Source organism: Globicephala melas, chromosome 1, assembly GCF_963455315.2.
Source record: "Globicephala melas chromosome 1, mGloMel1.2, whole genome shotgun sequence".
Taxonomy (NCBI): Eukaryota; Metazoa; Chordata; class Mammalia; order Artiodactyla; family Delphinidae; genus Globicephala; species Globicephala melas.
Window position 1 is genome coordinate 49,873,623 of NC_083314.1, and position 21,195 is coordinate 49,894,817.

Genomic DNA, 21,195 nt, shown 5'->3' on the forward strand with positions numbered 1-21,195 from the left:
ATAAAAATAAGTATCATTTAAAAACACTGTTTATTTCACTACACATGGAAATTACATAGAAAAAAAAAAAAAAGACTGTTCCTCACACCTCCTCCCTGAATCACACAATGGTGTCATTTAATGAGTGAGACATTTAATAGTCTTATAAGAGAAATACTATTGTATACAAATCTGAAGACTCAGATGTACATTACAACATTATATCATAAACAATCAGGTTTTTTCAAGCACTTCAGATTAAACTGCATAGCACTAGTCACAGAATTTATTTTAAAAAGATAATAGTCTTTTTTTGCAATGTGATCTAAATATCTGGATTACAAATAATGACATCTAAGTTCCTGCCACTTTTATGTCCTAACTTAAGGTATACTAGGAAGTTATATCCATCTTATACCAGTAGTCGCATCAGACTGAGCCCTTAGCATGGGCAAAGTTTACTACTTAGTGATCAACACTCATAAAATGAAGTAACAATAAAGGCCATTTTCAACTCAGGATCTATTACGTAATCGGTAAGGTGTTTGACACTTACCAATTTCTAGAATTGATGTGAAAATTAAATAAGGTATATAAAGCATGGAGCACAGTACCTGGACTACTATTACAGCTCAGTAAATGGTGGTAGTATTAGCACACATAAAACAAACATTTTTATGTAGCCATATTTTATGTAACATATTTTTTGGTTTAAAACTAAAAAAGGTTGTAGAGATGAGATATCAACTGAATATCCTGCTCATGCTTTCTTTTAATTTCTGAAGAAAATAATCAATTGGTTTCAGGGTTAAAAGACTCTGAACCTTAGCGGTAAGCTTTACAGTGATTTAACTGATGATTCTAGTACAATAATTGGGGGTAGGACTGTAGGCTGGGCAAAAAATTATAATCTTTCTAAAATGAAGTATAAACCCATATCTTTGCATCTTCTACAGCTGTGTATTCTTTTAACTGTGTATTCTTTATGTGCTTCCAAAACTTGAGATGTTACTTTGATAAAATTTTATAGGAGACTACTACACTCCCACAGACTTAGTTTCAACTCTGCCACCAAAAAGTTTATTTTAAATGAATATATTTTAAAAATTGGATATGTCAACAGTGATTTTTTAAAATAAAAATATCTTTATCATCTATGATTGTGAAGATTTAATAGCAGATGATGAGAAACTTCAAGTTTTAGATGAAAGACCTTGGGAAACGTTTTTATTTTTAAGTACTAAAGAAACGAAAATCCTACAAATGAAGGGTAGAGATTAAGTAAAAGTCTATGAAAGTGAATGGGAATACATTTTATATATGCCCAAATCTAGTATTACAACAGTGTTTATCATCAGCAACATCTAAGAGAATCTCTATAATTTTTTTTTTTTAATCCAAGAGACTTTCTAGATGAATGAATTGTCTTTATGAAATTCTCTCCTACAGGGTTTTTTGGAAGGTGAGGGGACAGGGGAAGTGGCAGGTAAATGATACTTCAGTTTGTTGAAACACATCAAGACAGAATAAGCAGATGGACAGAATAACTCAATCAAAAATTAAGTTCGGGGGCTTCCCTGGTGGTGCAGTGGTTGAGAGTCCGCCTGCCGATGCAGGGGACATGGGTTCGTGCCCCGGTCCGGGAAGATCCCACATGCCGCAGAGCGGCTGGGCCTGTGAGCCATGGCCGCTGAGCCTGCGCGTCCAGAGCCTGTGCTCCGCAACGGGAGAGGCCACAACAGTGAAAGGCCCGTGTACCGCAAAAAAAAAAAGAAAAAAAAAATTAAGTTTGATTATCTGACACATGCTGACTGTATTAATTTGGTTTATAACAAACTCTCCATCACTTAAGTGAGAAAGGTATTATATAACTCCACTACATTAAAATTTACCATTTCCATAAATACTGCATATAAATGATGTCATCATGAATAGGTAGATGGCATTATAGTTGAAAAATCTCAGAGCTGTTTTTCTAAAGCTGTTCTTGCTTAAATATGTTTTACCAATAAAACGGTATCTTATAAATATTATCATTAATCCTTGTTGCATAACTCATGCAAGGATGGTTAAGATATTATTTTCCATTGCTACAGATAGAAAAGATTATCTAATATGGGAAGGAAACTTAAAGAGAGTCATCAGTATGTAATAGAGCCATGATGAGAATCCATATTTCCAAGTATCAAGTTTATGTCCACTGACATATTATTCTACTGGCAGGAACTTTTCACCAGAGTACATGAAAGCAAATATATAAAAATGCTAATCACTTGCAACAGATAAATATGACAGACAGGGACTTCCCTGGTGGTCCAGTGGTAAAGAATCTGCCTTGCAATGCAGGGAACATGGGTTCAATCCCTGGTCAGGGAACTAAGATCCCACATGCCGCGGGGCAACTAAGCTGTGTGCCACAACTACTGAGCTCACGCGCCTCAACTAGAGCCCGCATGCTGCCAACTACAGAGCCTACACGCTCTGGAACCCGTGCGCCACAACTAGAGAAGAGAAAACCTGCATGCCACAACTAGAGAGAAACCTGCACACCACAACTAGAGAGAAGCCCATGCACCACAATGAAGATACCCCATGTCTCAACAAAGATCCCGCGTGCTGCAACTAAGACCTGACACACCCCAAAATAAATACAATAAACAATGAATAAATCTTAAAAAAAAACAATTTAAATATGACAGACAACATTCTTCAACTTTAATTACTGGCTTGATCCAGTAATTCCATTTCTAAGAATTTATTCCTACTGAAATATTCAACAGGGATCTATATAAATGAAGATGTTCATTACAGCATTATTTGAAATATTGAAAATTTTGAGAAAACCTACATGACTATCACTAGGGAAATGGTTAAATAAATTATGGTATACCTACCCTTTGAAATATTATGCAGTTATTCAAAGAATAAAGGAGATCTATAAATATGGGCATGGGGAAAAAATCCATGATTTATTACTGTTTAAAACATTGAAAACAAAGGGGGTACAGAATAGAATCAAAGATCAAAAAATGAATAGTATTTTTCACTTTTCCTTTACTAAATGTCTACTCTCAAAAGAAAACTGAAAATGAACTCAAAAGACATACACTCAACATGGTATTAATCTTCCTCAGAATCCTACATAAACCAAGTATTGTCTATCTAGATATGCCTCCCACGATCAATGCCTTGAATCAAGTCTTCTAGAGTAAAGGCTGTTTATTCTTTCGTAATCTATATGCCACAGAGATTTACAGTATGATAGAGGTTATGGGAAAACAGATAATGCTCCCCACTGCCATGTGCAGTCTCTTCTCTACTTTTCCTCCCTTTAGTCTTATACTACCCTGCTCTACCACCTCCTATTTCTCCTCACTGTCATCATTAAATCATTCAAGAAACATTTAATAAATACCTACTATGTGCAATGCAAAGTACCTGCTAGGGCCTGGTGCTACAACTGTTAAAACATAGGACTTTCCTTTGCAGAAGTCTATATTCTAGTAGGGGAAACCTGCTGTGTAAAGTTTGATTACAATTTATGTGTTGCCTGGTATAACAAGTTGAAGAGCAGAGCACTATGGGAACACATAAGCAGTGCCTGACACACACCAAAAATTCAAAGAATGTGTGATGAATAAATGACTATTAACATCCAAGAATATAACAATTTATCATATTGGTGTAATTAGGGATATAATTATCAATGAAAAGCAAAGAATTATGCGATTTAGTCTTGGCAAGAAAAAAGTCTTTACAAAGGAAACAAAGAATAACATTTTACCAGCCATACAGTTAGACAAAGCTTATTAAAGAGGAATTCAAATATAGTGCAAAGAAAACTAACTCCTCCTTGTTAGTCTTACCTGACTGTGTCATAGATAATGACTCATCTGACCAACTATAACAGTGTTGATGGGACTTGACGGGTAGACGACATTGTCCTCCAGTTCTATGACTTCCTTTGCTAGACTCCTGCTTTGACACAGATGTGCAGCTTTTAGGAGGTGACTGTTCAAACAGAAAATCAAATGGGAACCGTTTTGTGATACAGTTGTAAAATTCTATTTAAAATTCAAGATACGAACCAGTTGAAGATAATATTTACAAAGAGTTTTAAATAACTTTATGAAATAAAAAGTGAAAAAAGTTTGCAAAATATACTAACGATAAGATCTTGACTTTTTAAAGGTAGAGAAAAAAGTTATAAAAAAGCATGCTTTTAAAAAATGTTTATAATAAATTATGAGTGGCTACTGAATCAGTGATACTTACCCCCTTATTCGTTTTAACTTTAAAAATACTAAATATGGGGGTGCAGATATCTCTTTGACATAGTAATTTCACTTCCTTCAGATATATATCCAGAACTGAATTTGCTGGATCATACGGTAGGTCTTCATTAACAGATGAATGGATAAAGAAAATATGACATACACACACACACAAACACACACACATGCACACACACAAATACTATTCAGCCATTAAAAAACCCAAACAAACCAGAAATCCTGTCATTTGAGACAACACGGATGGATCTTGAGGGCATTGTACTAAGTGAAATAAGTCAGAGAGAGAAAGACAAATACTATATGATCTCACTTACATGTGGAATCTAAAAAAACCCAAACTCATAGAAAAAGAGATCAGACTTGTGATCAGCAGAGGTGGGGGTGGAGAGGTGGGGGAACTGGGTGAAGCTGGTTGAAAAGTATAAGCTTCCAGTTATAAGACATATAGGTACTGGGGATGTAATGTACAACATGATGACTATAGTTAACACTGCTATATGGTATATTTGAAAGGTGCTAAAAGAGTAGATCCTAAAAGTTCTCATCACAAGGAAAAAAACTTTTTGTAACTATATGAGGTGATGGATATTAACTAAACTTATTGTGGTAATCATTTCACTATATATATATATATGTCAAGTTATTATGCTGTACACCTTTAACTCACACAGTGCTGTGTGTCAATTGCATGTCAATAAAACTGAAAAAAAATTTAAATATACTAATGTACTACTTTTATGGAAGGAAAGAAGGAGAAATGGAAGCGGGAAGGGAAGAAAAGAGCATAAGAAGACTGCCCAAATGAGATTATTTATTAGAAAGGGTGTAATTTCTACCTTGATATCAAGTGGAAGTGAGAATGTCTGATTTGATTCCTAGCTATCACCACTTCCTATCCCTGTGACTATGGGCAAGTTTCTTAGCCTGCTAAGCTTCAGAGTGGGGCTTAAAATCTAAAGAATTGTTGTGAGGATAATCTACATAAGGCATTCAGCATACTACCTGGCACTTGGTAAGTAAACACTCAATAAATATTACTTCTTATTATAGAAGTGACTTTAAGACACACTGAATTTAGGTGGATTCTTTTTTTTAAACACAAAGAGGCTTTAACAATGTTTGTGTTCACTTATAATATTTAATAGTTATGCTATAAAAAGAAACAAAATTGAACTATTTGTATTGAGGTGGATGGACCTAGAGTCTGTCATAGAGTGAAGTAAGTTAGAAAGAGAAAAACAAATACCGTACGCTAACACATATATATGGAATCTAAAAAAAAAAAAAAAAAAAAGGTTCTGATGAACCCAGGGGCAGGACAGGAATAAAGACACAGATGTAGAGAATGGACTTGAGGACACGGGGAGGGGGAAGGATAAGCTGGGTCGAAGTGAGAGAGTAGCACTGACATATATACACTACCACATGTAAAAGAGATAGCTAGTGGGAAGCAGCTGCATAGCACAGGGAGATCAGCTCAGTGTTTTGTGACCACCTAGAGGGGTGGGATAGGGAGCGTGGGAGGGAGGGAGACGCAAGCGGGAAGAGATATGGGAACACATATATATATATATATATATATATATATATATATATATATATATAACTGATTCATTTTGTTGTGAAGCAGAAACTAACACACCATTGTAAAGCAATTATACTCCTATAAAGATGTTAAAAAAAAAAAAAAGAAAAGGCACACTGGTGTGGTTTAAGGTCTTATTGTTTCTATTACATGACAAAACAGACTATAATAAGAACTTGTATTGTCTCACATATTATCTTTATTAAAAACTTTAGAAGTTCCTATCCCCTAAATATTAAAAACTTCACAGCATATAATTTTATAACTGCCCCTAAAGCTAAAATTCATATATTTATAAATCTTTAGGAGTCAAGGAAAAGCTTTATTTCTACTCAAATGTCATATAGTATATGTTACAGGTATGGGTGATAGTCAATGCTGTCCTTTAATAGCAAGAATATAACTGTTAATAATATACCTTCAGGCAGGTTTTTTTCTAAAGAAGCTTTAAGATATAAATATATATTAACTTACATGTTTACTAGGCGAGGTAGAAGATTCCAGTTCTTGTGAAAAAACCATTTCTTCAGTAAGTATACTGTGATCTGGACTTCCAGGCTGCTCCTGAACTATAGATTCAGATGGTATATATTCAACAGCAGGGCTGCCCAATTCTTCTGGAATAGAGCTTTCACTGTGTAGATGAGAGCAGGAAGGTATTGGAGATTCTGTTTCACTCACTATTTCTAGAAGAGAGTGAAAACAAGAAAAAGTACACAATCTTGGTCAAGGGACATGTTCATCTGTTAAACTTCACATTTGTTTTCAGCATAATTTCATTAGTTGCATTTAGATATAATTTTTAATCCCACCACTTAGTGAATCACATTTACTATAATATCCATTAGTCTAAGAATTTTGGCTGATGCAAACTGAGAGAAGATATCTGTAACATATAATCAGCAATGATAATGACTGACAACCTGAATGTAAAGATGCACAGCAATTACAACTCATATATTCATTTAGAAATGGAATCAATCCAACCACTTTGGAAAGAAATTTGGGAGTATTTGGCAAAGATGAAAACACTCTATGATCTAGCAATTCCACTTCTAGGTATAAATCCTAGATAAATCTTGTATACATGCAGCAGGAAACATGTAGATGGTTACTAGTAGTATTGTTATAATAGTCAAAAACTAAGTAAAATAAGTAAATTGTGGTATATTTATAAACTGAAATGCTGCACAGCAATAAAAATGAATGAACTGCATGCACTGATGGAGATATATTATGAATTTTACTCAGCACTTTCAGAATTTGTAGCACTGCCTTGCCTCTGGAATTTCCTGTCCATTGTGGCCTCTCCTCTAAAAAAACAAATACTTTTGACACTTAACATAAAATTCTTGACATTATACTTGTCTAACCTTAAGAATGTACACTGCTTTCCTTCTTTATCACTATGGATACAATGTCCCACAAAGATTAGGTTATATCACACTTTGGGTCAATACTGATAACATTTGGTATACTCAATTCCAAAAATATCACTGAAGACTTCGGGCCTGAAATTCATAAAATAAGTTTATTTAGCAAAAGAAATACCTATATCCCAAAGAATGTTTCACTTCAGTAAACAAGGATGACCTAACATCTAAAAGCATTTCAGTTAAAAATTTTAAAAGATGTCTTTTTGGAGGGCAATTGCCCCGCCCACTTGGGCAGAGGGAGCCTGTTGAGCTCCCAGGCCTGTCCCCTGTCCTCCAAAGTCCCCCTCCAGGCCACGTAGGTCCTTGGGGGCATAGGAGGGAACGCAGGGAGATCAGGAAAGTCAGCGGGGAGGCACCCTCCCAGACTGGAGGAGCAGGAGAGGACAGGACGGTGTGTGCCCCACGCACTTGAGCCCAGGAAGCCTGCTGCACTCCCAGTGAGGTACCCTGCCCTCTGAGACCAGGGGTGGGGGGTACACCTGGGTCCCTTCTGTTCCTTGAGCCTAAGCCCCAACCGCCACAGCCCCCAGGGCCTTTTCCAGCCCTGTGGGTCCTGAGCATTGGCCCCGCCCACCACCCAAACCTCACCTTTGCTTAGGCCCCGCCCTCCACAGCCAAGGCCTTCCTCCCCCCTACTCCACCCTTTTTTCTTTTCTCTCCTCTTTTTTACTATTGTGGTACTGATATACCTTCCAGGTGTTGATTCATCTATATTTTTATTTTTATATTCTTCCTAACATATCTGTTAGTTTCCTAGTCTAACTTTATTTTTTACTTTGTTACTGTTCTTTTTTTTTTTTTTTGCTGCCCCAGGCGGTTTGTTGGATCTTGGTTCATGAGCCCGGGGTTGGGCCAAAGCTCTTGCGGTGGGAGATTTGAGTCTGAACCATTGAACTAACAGAGAACCTCAGACCCTAGGGAATATTCATCGGAGTGAGGTCTCACAGAGCTCCTCATCTCAGCACCAAGACCCAGCTCTACCCAACAGCCTACAAACTCCAGTGTTGGAAGCCTCAGGCCAAACAACATTAAGACAGGAACACAATCCCACTCATTAAAATTAAAAAAAAAAAAAAAAAAAGGAGATGGGAAGAAAATATGTCACAGATGAAGGAGCAAAGTAAAAACCTACAAAACCAAATAAATGAAGAGGAAATAGGCAATCTACCTAAAAAAGAATTCAGAGTAACAACAGTAAAGATGATCCAGAATCAGAATGGAGGCACGGATTGAGAAAATACAAGAAATGTTTAACAAAGATCTAGAAGAACTAAAGAACAAACAGAGGTGAACAACACAATAACTGAAATGAAAAATACACTAGAAGGAATCAATAACAGAATAACTGAGGCAGAAGAATGAATAAGTGAGCTGGAAGAAAAAATGGTGGAAATAACTGCCAGGAAGCAGAAGAAAGAAAAAAGAATGAGAAGAATTGAAGACAATCTCAGAGATATCTGGGACAATACTAAATGCATCAACATTCGAATTATAGGGTTCCCAGAAGAAGAAGAGAAAAAGAAAATATTTGAAGAGATTATAGTTGAAAACTTCCCTAACATGGGAAAGGAAATAGTCACTCAAGTCCAGGAAGCACAGAGAGTACCATTCAGGATAAACCCTAGGAAAAACACACCAAGACACATATTAATCAAACTAACAAAAATTAAATTCAAAGAAAAAATATTAAAAGCAGTGAGGGAAAAACAAAAAATAACATACAAAGGAATCCCCATAAGGTTATCAGCTGATTTTTCAGCAGAAACTCTGCAGGCCAGAAGGGAGTGGCAGGACATACTTAAAGTGATGAAAGAAAAACCTACAACCAAAATTACTCTACTCAGCAAGGATCCCATTCAGATTCGATGGAGAAATCAAAAGCTTTTCAGACAAGCAAAAGCTAAGAGAATTCAGCACCACCAAACCAGCTTTACAACAAATGCTAAAGAAACCTCTCTAAGTGGGAAACACAAGAGAAGAAAAAGACCCACAAAAGCAAACCCAAAACAATGAAGAAAATGGTAATAGGAACATACATATCGATAATAACCTGGAATGTAAATGGATTAAATGCCCCAACTAAAAGATACAGACTGGCTGAATGGATACAAAACAATAAGAGCCATATATATGCTGTCTACAAGAGACCCACTTCAGACCTAGGGACACATACAGACTGAAAGTGGAGGGATGGAAAAAGATATTCCATGCAAATGGAAATCAAAAGAAAGCTGGAGTAGCAATACTTGTATGAGATAAAGTAGACTTTAAAATAAAGACTGCTACAAGAGATAAGGAGAGACACTACTTCATGATCAAGGGATCAATCCAAGAAGAAGATATAATAATTATAAATGTTTATGCACCCAACATAGGAGCAGCTCAATAAATAAGGCAAATGCTAACAACCATGAAAGGAGAAATTGACAGTAACACAATAATAGTAGGGGACTTTAACACCCTGCTTACACCAATGGACAGATCATCCAAATAGAAAATAGATAAGGAAACACACACTTTAAATGACACAACAGACCAGATAGATCTAACTGATATTTATAGAACATTCCACCCCAAAGTGGCAGAATACACTTTCTTCTCAAGTGCACACAGAACATTCTCCAGGATAGATCACATCTTGGGTCACAAATCAAGCCTCGGAAAATTTAAGAAAACTGAAATCGTATCAAGCATCTTTTCTGACCGCAATGCTATGAGGTTGGAAATCAATTACAGGAAAAATACTGTAAAAAACACAAATACATGGAGGCTAAATAGTGTGCTACTAAATAACCAAGAGATCACTGAAGAAATCAAAGAAGAAATTAAAAAATACATAGAAACAAATGACAATGAAAACATGACGACCCAAAACCTATGGGACACAGCAAAAGCAGTTCTAAGAGGGAAGTTTATAGCAATACAATCTCACCTCAAGAAACAAATATCTCAAATAAACAATCTAACCCTACACTTAAAACAACTAGAGAAAGAAAAACAAAGAAAACCCAAAGTCAGTAGAAAGAAAGAGATTCATAAAGATCAGAGCAGAAATAAATGAAACACAAACGAAGAAAACAAGAGCAAAGATCAATAAAACTAAAAGTTGGTTCTTTAAGAAGATAAACAAAATTGATAAACCCTTAGCCAGCCTCATCAAGAAAAAAAGGAAGAGGATGTAAATCAATAAAATGAGAAATGAAAAAGGAGAAATCACAACTGACACTGCAGAAATACAAAGGATTATAAGAGACTACTCCAGACAACTATATGCCAATGAAATGGAGAACCATGAAGAAATGGACAAATTCTTGGAAACGTACAATTTTCCTAGACTGAACCAGGAAGAACTGGAAAATATAAACAGACCTATCACAAGTAATGAAATTGAAACCATAATTAAAAGTCTTCCAGCAAACAAAAAGTCCAGGACCAGATGGCTTCACAGGCGAATTCTATCAAACATTTAGAGAACAGCTAACACCGATCCTTCTCAAACTTTTCCAAAAAATTGCAGAGGTAGAAACACTCCCAAATTCATTCTACGAAGCCACAACCACCCTGATACCAAAACCAGAAAAAGATATCACAAGAAAAGAAAATTCAATATCACTGATGAACACAGATGCAAAAATCCTGAACAAAATACTAGCAAACAGAATCCGACAGCACATTAAAAGGATCACACACCATGATCAAGTGGGATTTATCCCAGGGATGCAAGGATTCTTCAATATACACAAATCAATCAATGTGATACACCACATTACCAAATTAAGGAATAAAAACCATATGATCATCTCAATAGACGCAGAAAAAGCTTGTGACAAAATTCAACACTCATTTATGATAAAAACTCACCAGAAAATGGGCATAGAAGGAACCTACCTCAACATAATAAAGGCCATATATGACAAACCCACAGCAAACATCATACTCAATGTTGAAAAACTGAAAGCATTTCCACTAAGATCAGGAACAAGACAAGGATGACCACGCTCGCCATTCTTATTCAACATAGTTTTGGAAGTCCTACCCATAGCAATCAGAGAAGAAAAAGAAATAAAAGGAATACAAATTGGAAAAGAAGAAGTAAAACTGTCACTGTTTGACGATGACATAATACTATATGTAGAAAATCCTAAAGATGCCACCAGAAAACTACTAGAACGAATCAATGAATTTGGTAAGGTTGTAGGACACAAAATTAATGCACGGAAATATCTGGCATTCTTATCACCAACAACGGAAAATCAGAAAGAGAAATTAAGGAAACACTCCCATTTGCCACTGCAACAAAAAGAATAAAATACCTAGGAATAAACCTGCCTAAGGAGGCAAAAGACCTGTACTCAGAAAACTATAAAACACTGATGAAAGAAATCAAAGATGACATAAACAGATGGAGAAATATACCATGTTCTTGCATTGGAAGAATCAATAATGTGAAAATGACTATACTACCCAAAGCAATCTACAGATGCAGTGCAATCTCTATCAAACTACCAATGGCATTCTTCACAGAATTAGAACAAAAAAATTTTACAATTCGCATGGAAATACAAAAGTCTCTGAATAGCCAAAGCAATCTTGAGAAAGAAAAATGGAGCTGGAGGCATAAGGCTCCCCAACTTCAAACTATACCACAAAGCTACAGTAATCAAGACAGTACGGTACTGGCACAAAAACAGAAATAATCAATGGTACAGGATAGAATGCCCAGAGATAAACCCACGCACTTATGGGCACCTAATTTACGACAAAGGAGGCAAGAACATACAATGGAGAAAAGATAGCCTCTTCAATAAGTGGTGCTGGGAGAACTGGACAGCTACAGGTAAAAGAATGAAATGAAAACACTACCTAACACCATGCACAAAAATAAACTCCAAATGGATTAAAGACTTCAATGTAATACCAGACACTATAAAACTCTTAAAGAAAAACATAGGAAAAACACTCTTTGACATAAATCACAACAAGATCTTTTTTGACCCACCTCCTAGAGTAACGGAAATAAAAACAAAAATAAACAAATGGCACTTAAACTTAAAAGCTTTTGCACAGCAAAGGAAACCATAAACAAGACAAAAAGACAACCCTCAGAATGGGAGAAAATTTTGCAAATGAAACAACAGACAAGGGATTAATCTCCAAAATATACAAACAGCTCACGGAGCTCAATATCAAAAAAACAAACAATCCAGTTAAAAAATGGGCAGAAAGGGCTTCCCTGGTGGCGCAGTGGTTGGGAGTCCGCCTGCCGATGCAGGGGACATGGGTTCGTGCCCCGGTCCGGGAAGATCCCACATGCTGCGGAGTGGGTGGGCCCATGAGCCATGGCTGCTGAGCCTGCGCGTCCGGAGCCTGTGCTCCGCAGCGGGAGACGCCACAACAGTGAAAGGCCCGCATAAGGCAAAAAAAAAAAAAAAAAAAAAAAAAGGGCAGAAGGGGCATCCCTGGTGGTGCAGTGGTTGAGAATCTGCCTGCCAATGCAGGGGACACGGGTTCGAGCCCTGGTCTGGGAAGATCCCACATGCCGCGGAGCAACTGCACCCATGAGCCACAGCTACTGAGCCTGCGCATCTGGAGCCTGTGCTCCGCAACAAGAGAGGCCGCGATAGTGAGAGGCCCACGCACTGTGATGAAGAGTGGCCCCCGCTCGCCACAACTAGAGAAAGCCCTCGTGCAGAAATGAAGACCCAACACAGTTAAAAATGAATAAATAAATAAATAAATTTATATTTTAAAAAGTCTGAAAATTAATGAAACATTCATTTCTTAAAAAAAAAGGGCAGAAGACCTAAATAGACATTTCACCAAGGAAGACATACAGATGGCCAAGAGGCACATGAAAAGATGCTCAACATCACTAATTATTAGAGAAATGCAAATCAAAACTACAATGAGGTATCACCTCACACCAGTTAGAATGGCCATCATCAAAAAATCTAGAAACAATAAATGTTGGAAAGGGTGTGGTGAAAAGGGAACCCTCCTGCACTGTTGGTGGGAATGTAAATTGATACAACCACTATGGAAAACAGTATGGAGGTTCCTTAAAAAACTAAAAATAGAACTACCATACGACTCAGCAATCCTACCACTGGGTATACACCCTGAGAAAACCATAATTAAAAAAGAGACATGTATGACAATGTTCACTGCAGCACTATTTACAATAGCCAGGACATGCAACCAACCTAAAGGTCCATCGACAGATGAATGGATAAAGAAGATGTGGCACATATATACAATGGAATATTACTCAGCCATAAAAAGAAATGAAATTGAGTTATTTGTAGTCAGTTGGATGGACCTAGAGTCTGTCATACAGAATGAAGTAAGTCAGAAAGAGAAAAACAAATACCGTACGCTAACGCATATATATGGAATCTAAAAACAAAACAAAACAAGGAACTAATGAACCTAGCTGCAGGGCAGGAATAAAGAGGCAGAGGTAGAAAATGGACTTGAGGACATGGGTTGGGAGGGTGAAACTGGGCCAAAGTGAAAGTAGCATTGACATACATACACTACCGAATGTAAAAGAGCTGGCTGGTAGGAAGCAGCCGCATAGCACAGGGAGATCAGCTTGGTGCTTTGTAATGACCTAGGGGGTGGGATAGGGAAGGGGGTAGGGAGGCTCAAGAGGGAAGGGACATGTGTATGCATATGGCTGATTTGCTTGGTTGTGCAACAGAAACTAGCACCGTATTGTGAAGCAATTATACTCCAATAAAGATCTATTAAAAAAAGATACATTTTTACATTGTGAATGAGTAGTATAATCAGAATGGTTGAATAAATAAGGAAGGAATTTTTAAAATCCTCAAGGATATTCATCTACTCCAAGATAGAATGTGGGTAAAATTTTAAACGGCTTAAAAAATGATTTTAGGTAGTAGGGAAGAGAAGAATCCTCTACATTCCTGCTTTATACCCCTTAACATATTTTATTTTTATTCAATAAGTAACATACACTGATTTTAAAAGTTCAGACAGTATAAAAGTTGTATAAAGAAGAAAATGAATGTACCACCACCTCCTGAGAGAGAACCACTGAAGAAGCTTCTCCAATCTGATGTCTTTGCGGAAGAATTCATTTTGGAAATCTTCATTTTTGGCCCTTGACCTTATTTTTGAAATTATAAAAGTAGTACATGAATGTAGTTGAAAAAACCCAACAAAACAAAACTTCAAACGGCATAGAAGAACGTAAAGTGATTATTTCACATGATCCTCTCTAACCACTTTCAGCTGTCCAATTTCCACACCTCAAAGTAAACCACTGGCAGTCAGGTATGATTGGTGTGTGTCTTTCCAGACCTCTTCCTATACTTCCTGACTTTTGAAAAATTTATTCTTTTAAAATTGTGGTTAAAAAAAAAAAAAAAGGGATTTCCCTGGTGGTCCAATGGTTAGGACTTGGTGCTTTAACTGCTGTGGGCCCAGGTTCAATACCTGGTTGGGGAACTAAGATCCCCACAAGCCACGCAGCCAAAAAAAAAAAAAAAAAAAATTGTGGTAAAATACATATACATAAAATTGACCATCTGGATCCCTTTTTTTTTTTTTTTTTTTTTGCGGGGGGCTGCGTTGAATCTTCATTGCTGTGCACAGGCTTTCTCTAGTTGCGGCACATGGGCTTCTCATTGTGGTCGTTTCTCTTGTTGCAGAGCACGGGCTCTAGATGCACAGGCTTCAGTAGTTGCAGCATGTGGGTTCAGTAGTTGCGGCACGCAGGCCCTAGTGTGCGCGCGGGCTTCAGTAGTCACAGTGCGCGGGCTCTAGAGCACAGGCTCAGTAGTTGTGGCACACGGGCTTAGCTGCCCCACGGCATGTGGGATCTTCCACGACCAGGGGTCGAACTCATGTCCCCTGTACTGGCAGGTGAATTCTTAACCACTGTGCCCCCAGGGAAGTCCCTGGATCACTTTTAAGTATACAGTTCAGTGGCATTAAGTACATTCACACTGTTGTGGTTGTGTGACCATCACTTCCGTCCATCTCCAGAACTTTTTCACCTTCCCAAACTGAATCTCTGTACTCATTAAATAATAACTCCCCATTCTCTTCTCTCCTTAACCCCAGCATCAACCATTCTACTTTCTGTCTCCATGAATTTGTACTCAGGTACCTCATATAAGTGGAATCATACAATATTTGCCCTTTTATGATTGGCTTACTTCACTTAACATGTCTTCAAAGTTCATCCATGTTAGTACATGTTTCAGAATTTCCTTCCTTTTTAAGGCTAAATAATATTCTACTGTATGTATATACCACATTTTGTTTATCCACTCATCTGTTCCTAGAAACTTGGGTTTTCATCTTTAGGCTATTGTGAATAATACTGCTATAAACATGGGTGTACAAATATCTCTTTGAGAACTTGTTTTCAATTCTTTTTGGTATATACCCAGAAGTGGAAATTCTAAATCATATAGTAATTCTATTCTTAATTTTTTGAGGCACTGCTTTACTATTTCCATAGCAGTTACAACTATTTTACGTTCCCACCAGCACTGCACAAGGGTTCCAATTTCTCCAAATCCTCATCAACATTTTTTTCTTCTGTCTTTTTTGATAACAGCCATCCTAAGAGATGTGAGGTAATATTTCACTGTATCCCTGACTGCTGAAGACAGAGTTACATGTCAGTAGGAGTCTAGCAACATTTGTACGCTTTTTAAAAAATATGGACTATAGCAGTCAATCTTCAGCACTTCTTTTAAAATATACCCTATATAATGTGACATAAAACAAAATGGAAGAAACACCAAAACTTTTTAAAATGTATAATCTGCAGGTGTTGTCCAATATGGTAGCCATCAGCCTCATGTTGCTACTTAAATATTAAAATTAAATAAATTCAGTTTCTTAGTTCTACTAGACAAATTTCAAGTGTTTAGTAGCCATTGAAAAAAATCAGGCTTTGGAAAAAAGTCTCGGAGTTCTTTCCTGAACAATATTTTATAATGCTTTATGAAAGAAAGGTATATGGCTTAAATAAACTCCTTAACAATGGACATGTCATGTTTCTTGGAGCCCAAGCTTATTTTTAATCCCTCACTGATATTTGATAAATTTCCCGCCACATGAGTTCTTGTCACCCAAGACAGAACCCAGAAAATGAAATTTCCAGCCTTCCTTGCTGGGCATTGGAACTTAGGCATTGAAATCTGGTGTCTCCAATCTGATGTCCTTGTAGAAGATTTCATTTTAAAATTGAGTATCCTGAAGAAGGCGGCTCCATGTGGACTCTAATTTAGGTGGCTTTTGGTAGTGACAGTGGATTTCTCAGTGGTTGCAAAATTGAGTCCCTGGTGCAGAAGTGGCATGAGTGGGGAAATGATACAAAATAGCAGTTTTCTTTTTTTTTTTGGCGGAAAAAGAAAGGGTGGCTTTATTCTTTGCCAGGCAAAGAGGGAACACCAAAACAGCAGTTTCCTTCAGGGCTCTGCTGAGTAGCTGCTAGAGCAGTTTTCTCAGCAGGCCAGTTCTGTGGTGTGGTTTTAGCACTGCTCCTAGAAGCTTGGTGTGGAGCTGGCTCTCCAGTCATCTCAAAAATTCTATGAGCCATAAAATACACAGCCTTTAGTAAGTTACTTTTCTGTTTGATCTTAGTCAGCTTCAGCTATTGCAACAATGTGCCCTGAGGGGTACACTGTCATTTCATTATAATGTATTTTCTTCTTTTTCTTAATTTTTCTTTTATTTATGTCATTTTAGCTCATTAAATACACTATTCCTAAACTATATTTGATGAGATTAAAATTGCCTTCGTTTTATCACATTTACCCAGTAACACTTTCTAAGATTACACAGGCCAACAGTTCCTGACAAATGGAGGCTTGAACAACAACTAGTCTTAATTTGCCTTCCAGGCATAGTCAGAAATGTTTTCTACTTCTGTTACAGCCCATGATGAAACCTGAGACACTGAATCTCTTTTCTCGGTCCTGTTAAATTTCCTTTCAAGAAGGAGTAGTCTGCAGCAGAATTTGACGCTACAGAATGAGGATGTGGAAGTTGACACAGAAGTCAGCCTCTGCTGAATAAACTGAAGAAAAAAGGAACACTACAGATGAACTATATTTATTGCATCATTGGTTTTCTTTATGTACCACTTGGTATGTATAGCTAAATAATATATCACTTAGTTTTGTTTGCTTTGAATTTTCTATAAAAGAAATCAAACTGCTTGCAGTCCTCTGTGATTTAAGATTCTTGTATGTTGATTTGTTTAGCTGTAATTTTTTCTTCTTTACTGAGCATGATATAATATGTAAATATACCACAATTTATTTATCCATTCTCCTACTGATGTGGGTGGTTTCCTTTTTTCCCTGCTATTTCAAATACTGCTGCTACGAACAATGTCATATATATCTCCTAGTATAAATATGTATACATATCTATATGTATATCTCTCTCTATATATATACTTATATATATATATAAGTACAGATAGATATATTTATATCAATCTATTATCTATCTATGTAAAAGTTCTCTACAGCAGGGCATCCCTGGTGGCGCAGTGGTTGGGAGTCTGCCTGCTGATGCAGGGGACATGGGTTCGTGCCCCAGTCCGGGAGGATCCCACATGCCGCGGAGCGGCTGGGCCCGTGAGCCATGGCCGCTGAGCCTGCGCTTCCGGAGCCTGTGCTCCGCAATGGGAGAGGCCACAACAGTGAGAGGCCCGTGTACCGAGAAAAAAAAAAAAAAGTTCTCTACAGCAGTGGCTTTCAGATTTTTTACCTTAATCATAATATATTTAACCTATGTGTGACATAATGATATTTTCTATTTTATTTCAACTTTAAACAATGCTGACTAAATGGATTTCAATCCACTAAATGGATTTCATACATCGCAAATGGGACAACCCACAACTCGAAAAACATTGCTGTAAGACAGCAGTCCTCAAACATTTTGGCCTCAGTGAACACTTTACACTCTGAAAAAGTACTGAAGACCCCCAAAAGCTTTAGTTTATATGGTTATAGATACAGTTATATCTATCAATATTTACAATAGAAATTAAAATGGAATAAAAATATTTATTAATTTATTTAAAAATAACAGTAAAAAACCTATGTTACAAACGACATTTTCTAAAATTCAAAATAGCTACATTTTTAAAAAAAGTTTAGTTGAAAGGAGAGAAACTATTTTACATTAAATTAAAAACTTTAATGGCTAGCTTAACAGAAGACAGATTCTCATATCTGTTTCTGTATGCAATCTGTGGCTGTATGTTGATTTGGCTGAAGTATATGCAGAAAATCTGGCCTCACACAAATGATACATAATTAGAAAAGGGAAGAGTATTTTAACAGTATTTACAGGTAATTGTGGATATCCTTTTTTAATGCCACACCAAAAGTGGACAATTGGTAGTTTCTTAAATGTTAAGCTGTAATGTGGAATCTGAAACCATATCTGTGAACTTTTCATAATCTGTTCCATTAAAATCCATTGGCCTGTCTTGCAATTTATTTTTTTTTTAACATCTTTATTGGAGTATAATTGCTTTACAATGGTGTGTTAGCTTCTGCTTTATAACAAAGTGATCAGAGAGATATATATATATCTATATATATCTATATATATCTATATCTCCCCATATCTCCTCCCTCTAGTGTCTCCCTCCACCCCTATCTTGCACTTTAAATGGATCTTTTACCCATACTTGATTTTCTAATCATCACGGGTCATTTGGAAAATATTGATTCACTGAGTTAGGAAGATCTTTTCAAATATTGGCACATTTTATCACACAATATGAAAAGATGACTTTGATATCATTACTCATACCAGGAAAGTCTTTAAAGTATTGGAAAGCTGTCAAGCTCACAGTAGGGGAAACAGCATTTCTAAAAGCCTTAAATCTTCACTTGAAAGTTTACATTTTATTACCGACAATAAACACTATCAGTTGTTTTTCTTAAAGAGTCAGAGTTGCTTCATGTGTTTCTGAAACATTGTTTGCAAATACTCAAGTCTGAATAACCATATTTTGTTAGTCATTTAAGTAAAAATGGTACTACATGAAAAAATTGCTAGTTCAGCTTGCAAACCAAACAACTGTAGTAAGTGCTTTTCTTCAGGATAACCATCATGCTTTGGCAAACACAAGTGCTTTATGAATATTTCCTATTCGTCACATAGAATATTAAAAAGATATGTACTCAAAATTGAGATTCAATAAATTAATATTTAAATTATCTAAATATTTAAATTAAAATTACATAAAATGTAAGAATGGCATGTTTTTATGGTGAGTACAGGGTGGTGAAGAATTCAATGACTACTATATGATTTGGTGCCACTGCCTTGATTCATATTAAGGCATCAGCAATTTTACCCACCATTATTTTTATACTACCAGTGTAATGCTGACACAGTGAAAAAGGCAAACAATATGTCAGTATTATTCAGATCTTCTGAAAGGATCTCAGAGACCATGGACCATACTTTAAGAACCATTGCTCTAGGATTTATACTTGGCAATGGAATTGCTGAACTGTAGGACATGTGTACCTGGCTTTATTATTTTTATCATTTTATTGATTATTTTTAATGCCTCGCCTTTCAACCTGTTTTTCAAACTAGGTTTAACAATTAACACTCACACCAGCAGTTCTTTGTTCCACCTACATACCAACAGGTTTGATGGATTTTTTAAAATGGGGTGAATGATGGCTCCCCAAAAGATGTGTCCATGTCTCAACCCCCAAAACCTGTGAATATCATCTTATTTGGAAAAAAGGTCTGCGGATGTAATTAAGTTAAGGATCTCCTGATGAGATCATCCTGGATTATCTGGGTAGGCCCTAAATTCAATGACAGGTTTCCTTGTGAGACAAAAGAGAAGGACAGACATGTAAGAGAAGACTGTGTGAGACTTAGTTAAGCAGACACGAGGAATGCCTACAGCATACCACCAGAAGCTGGAAGAAGGAAGGAAAGAACTGTCTTCTTGACCCTTCAGAGGGAGCACACAGTCCTGCCAAAGCCTTGATTTTGTACTTCTGGCCTCCAGAAGCGAGAGAATAAAAAAAAGTTTTAAGCCACCAAATTTGTGGTAATTTGTTATGGCAGCCCTAGGAAGTGAACACAGGCATGCAATGGTATGTCTTTATGGTTTATATGCTCTGATTACTAATGAAGTTGAACACCTTTTCATATGTTTACTGACTGGAGTTTCTTATTTGTGAACCATTTGCTCTTTTGCCTGTTTTTTTTAATGTGGTTGTCATTTTATTATTGATTCATAGCAGTTGCTTACATATTCTTATACTATTCCTTTGTCACTCATATGTATTGCAAGTATCTTATTTTGTTTTACTTTCTTTATATGTATTAATGAACAGAAATTCTTAATTTATTAAAGTGAAATTTATCAATCTTTCCCTTTATGATTTTTGTCTTGCATAACGTTAAAGAAATCTTTCCCTCCCCCTGATGTCATAAAGATATTCTCTTATATGTCTCTATAAGTTTTATAGTTTAAATTTCACATTTACACCTTTCTCCCTCCTTGAGATCGATCTTTTTATACTGTCATGTAGGGACCCAACTTTATTTTTACCTCACACAAAATTTATTGGAGAGTCCCTCCTTTATTCACTAGTCTCCTAAGTTACCTGTGTCAGAAGTCAACTTTCCATATATGCACAGATCTTTTTTGAGCTATTTGTTTCATAATCTATTTGTCTCTGATAACAAATATCATATTGTCTTAATTATTATACTCTTAGAGGTGTTGAAACTGGTAAGTTCCTGCATTTTGTGGTTCTTCTTTAGGAATGTCTCTGCTTTTTGGTCCTTTGCTCTTTCATATAAATTTTATTTTATTTTTATTTATTTTAATAAATTTACTTATTTA

The 21,195-nt window shown here is 36.4% G+C and overlaps 1 protein-coding gene across 1 annotated transcript in view; it reads right to left on the reverse strand.

Annotated features, from left to right (window-relative positions):
- Positions 1 to 21,195, reverse strand: part of CEP350 (centrosomal protein 350) — a 139,700-nt gene that overhangs the window by 32,958 nt on the left and 85,547 nt on the right. Inside the window, exons 29-30 of the mRNA XM_070043864.1 lie at positions 6,334 to 6,545; positions 3,846 to 3,990 (exon numbers count right to left, since the gene is read on the reverse strand). Coding sequence (XP_069899965.1) covers positions 3,846 to 3,990; positions 6,334 to 6,545 — 357 coding nt within the window. The remainder of the gene's footprint in view (positions 1 to 3,845; positions 3,991 to 6,333; positions 6,546 to 21,195) is intronic.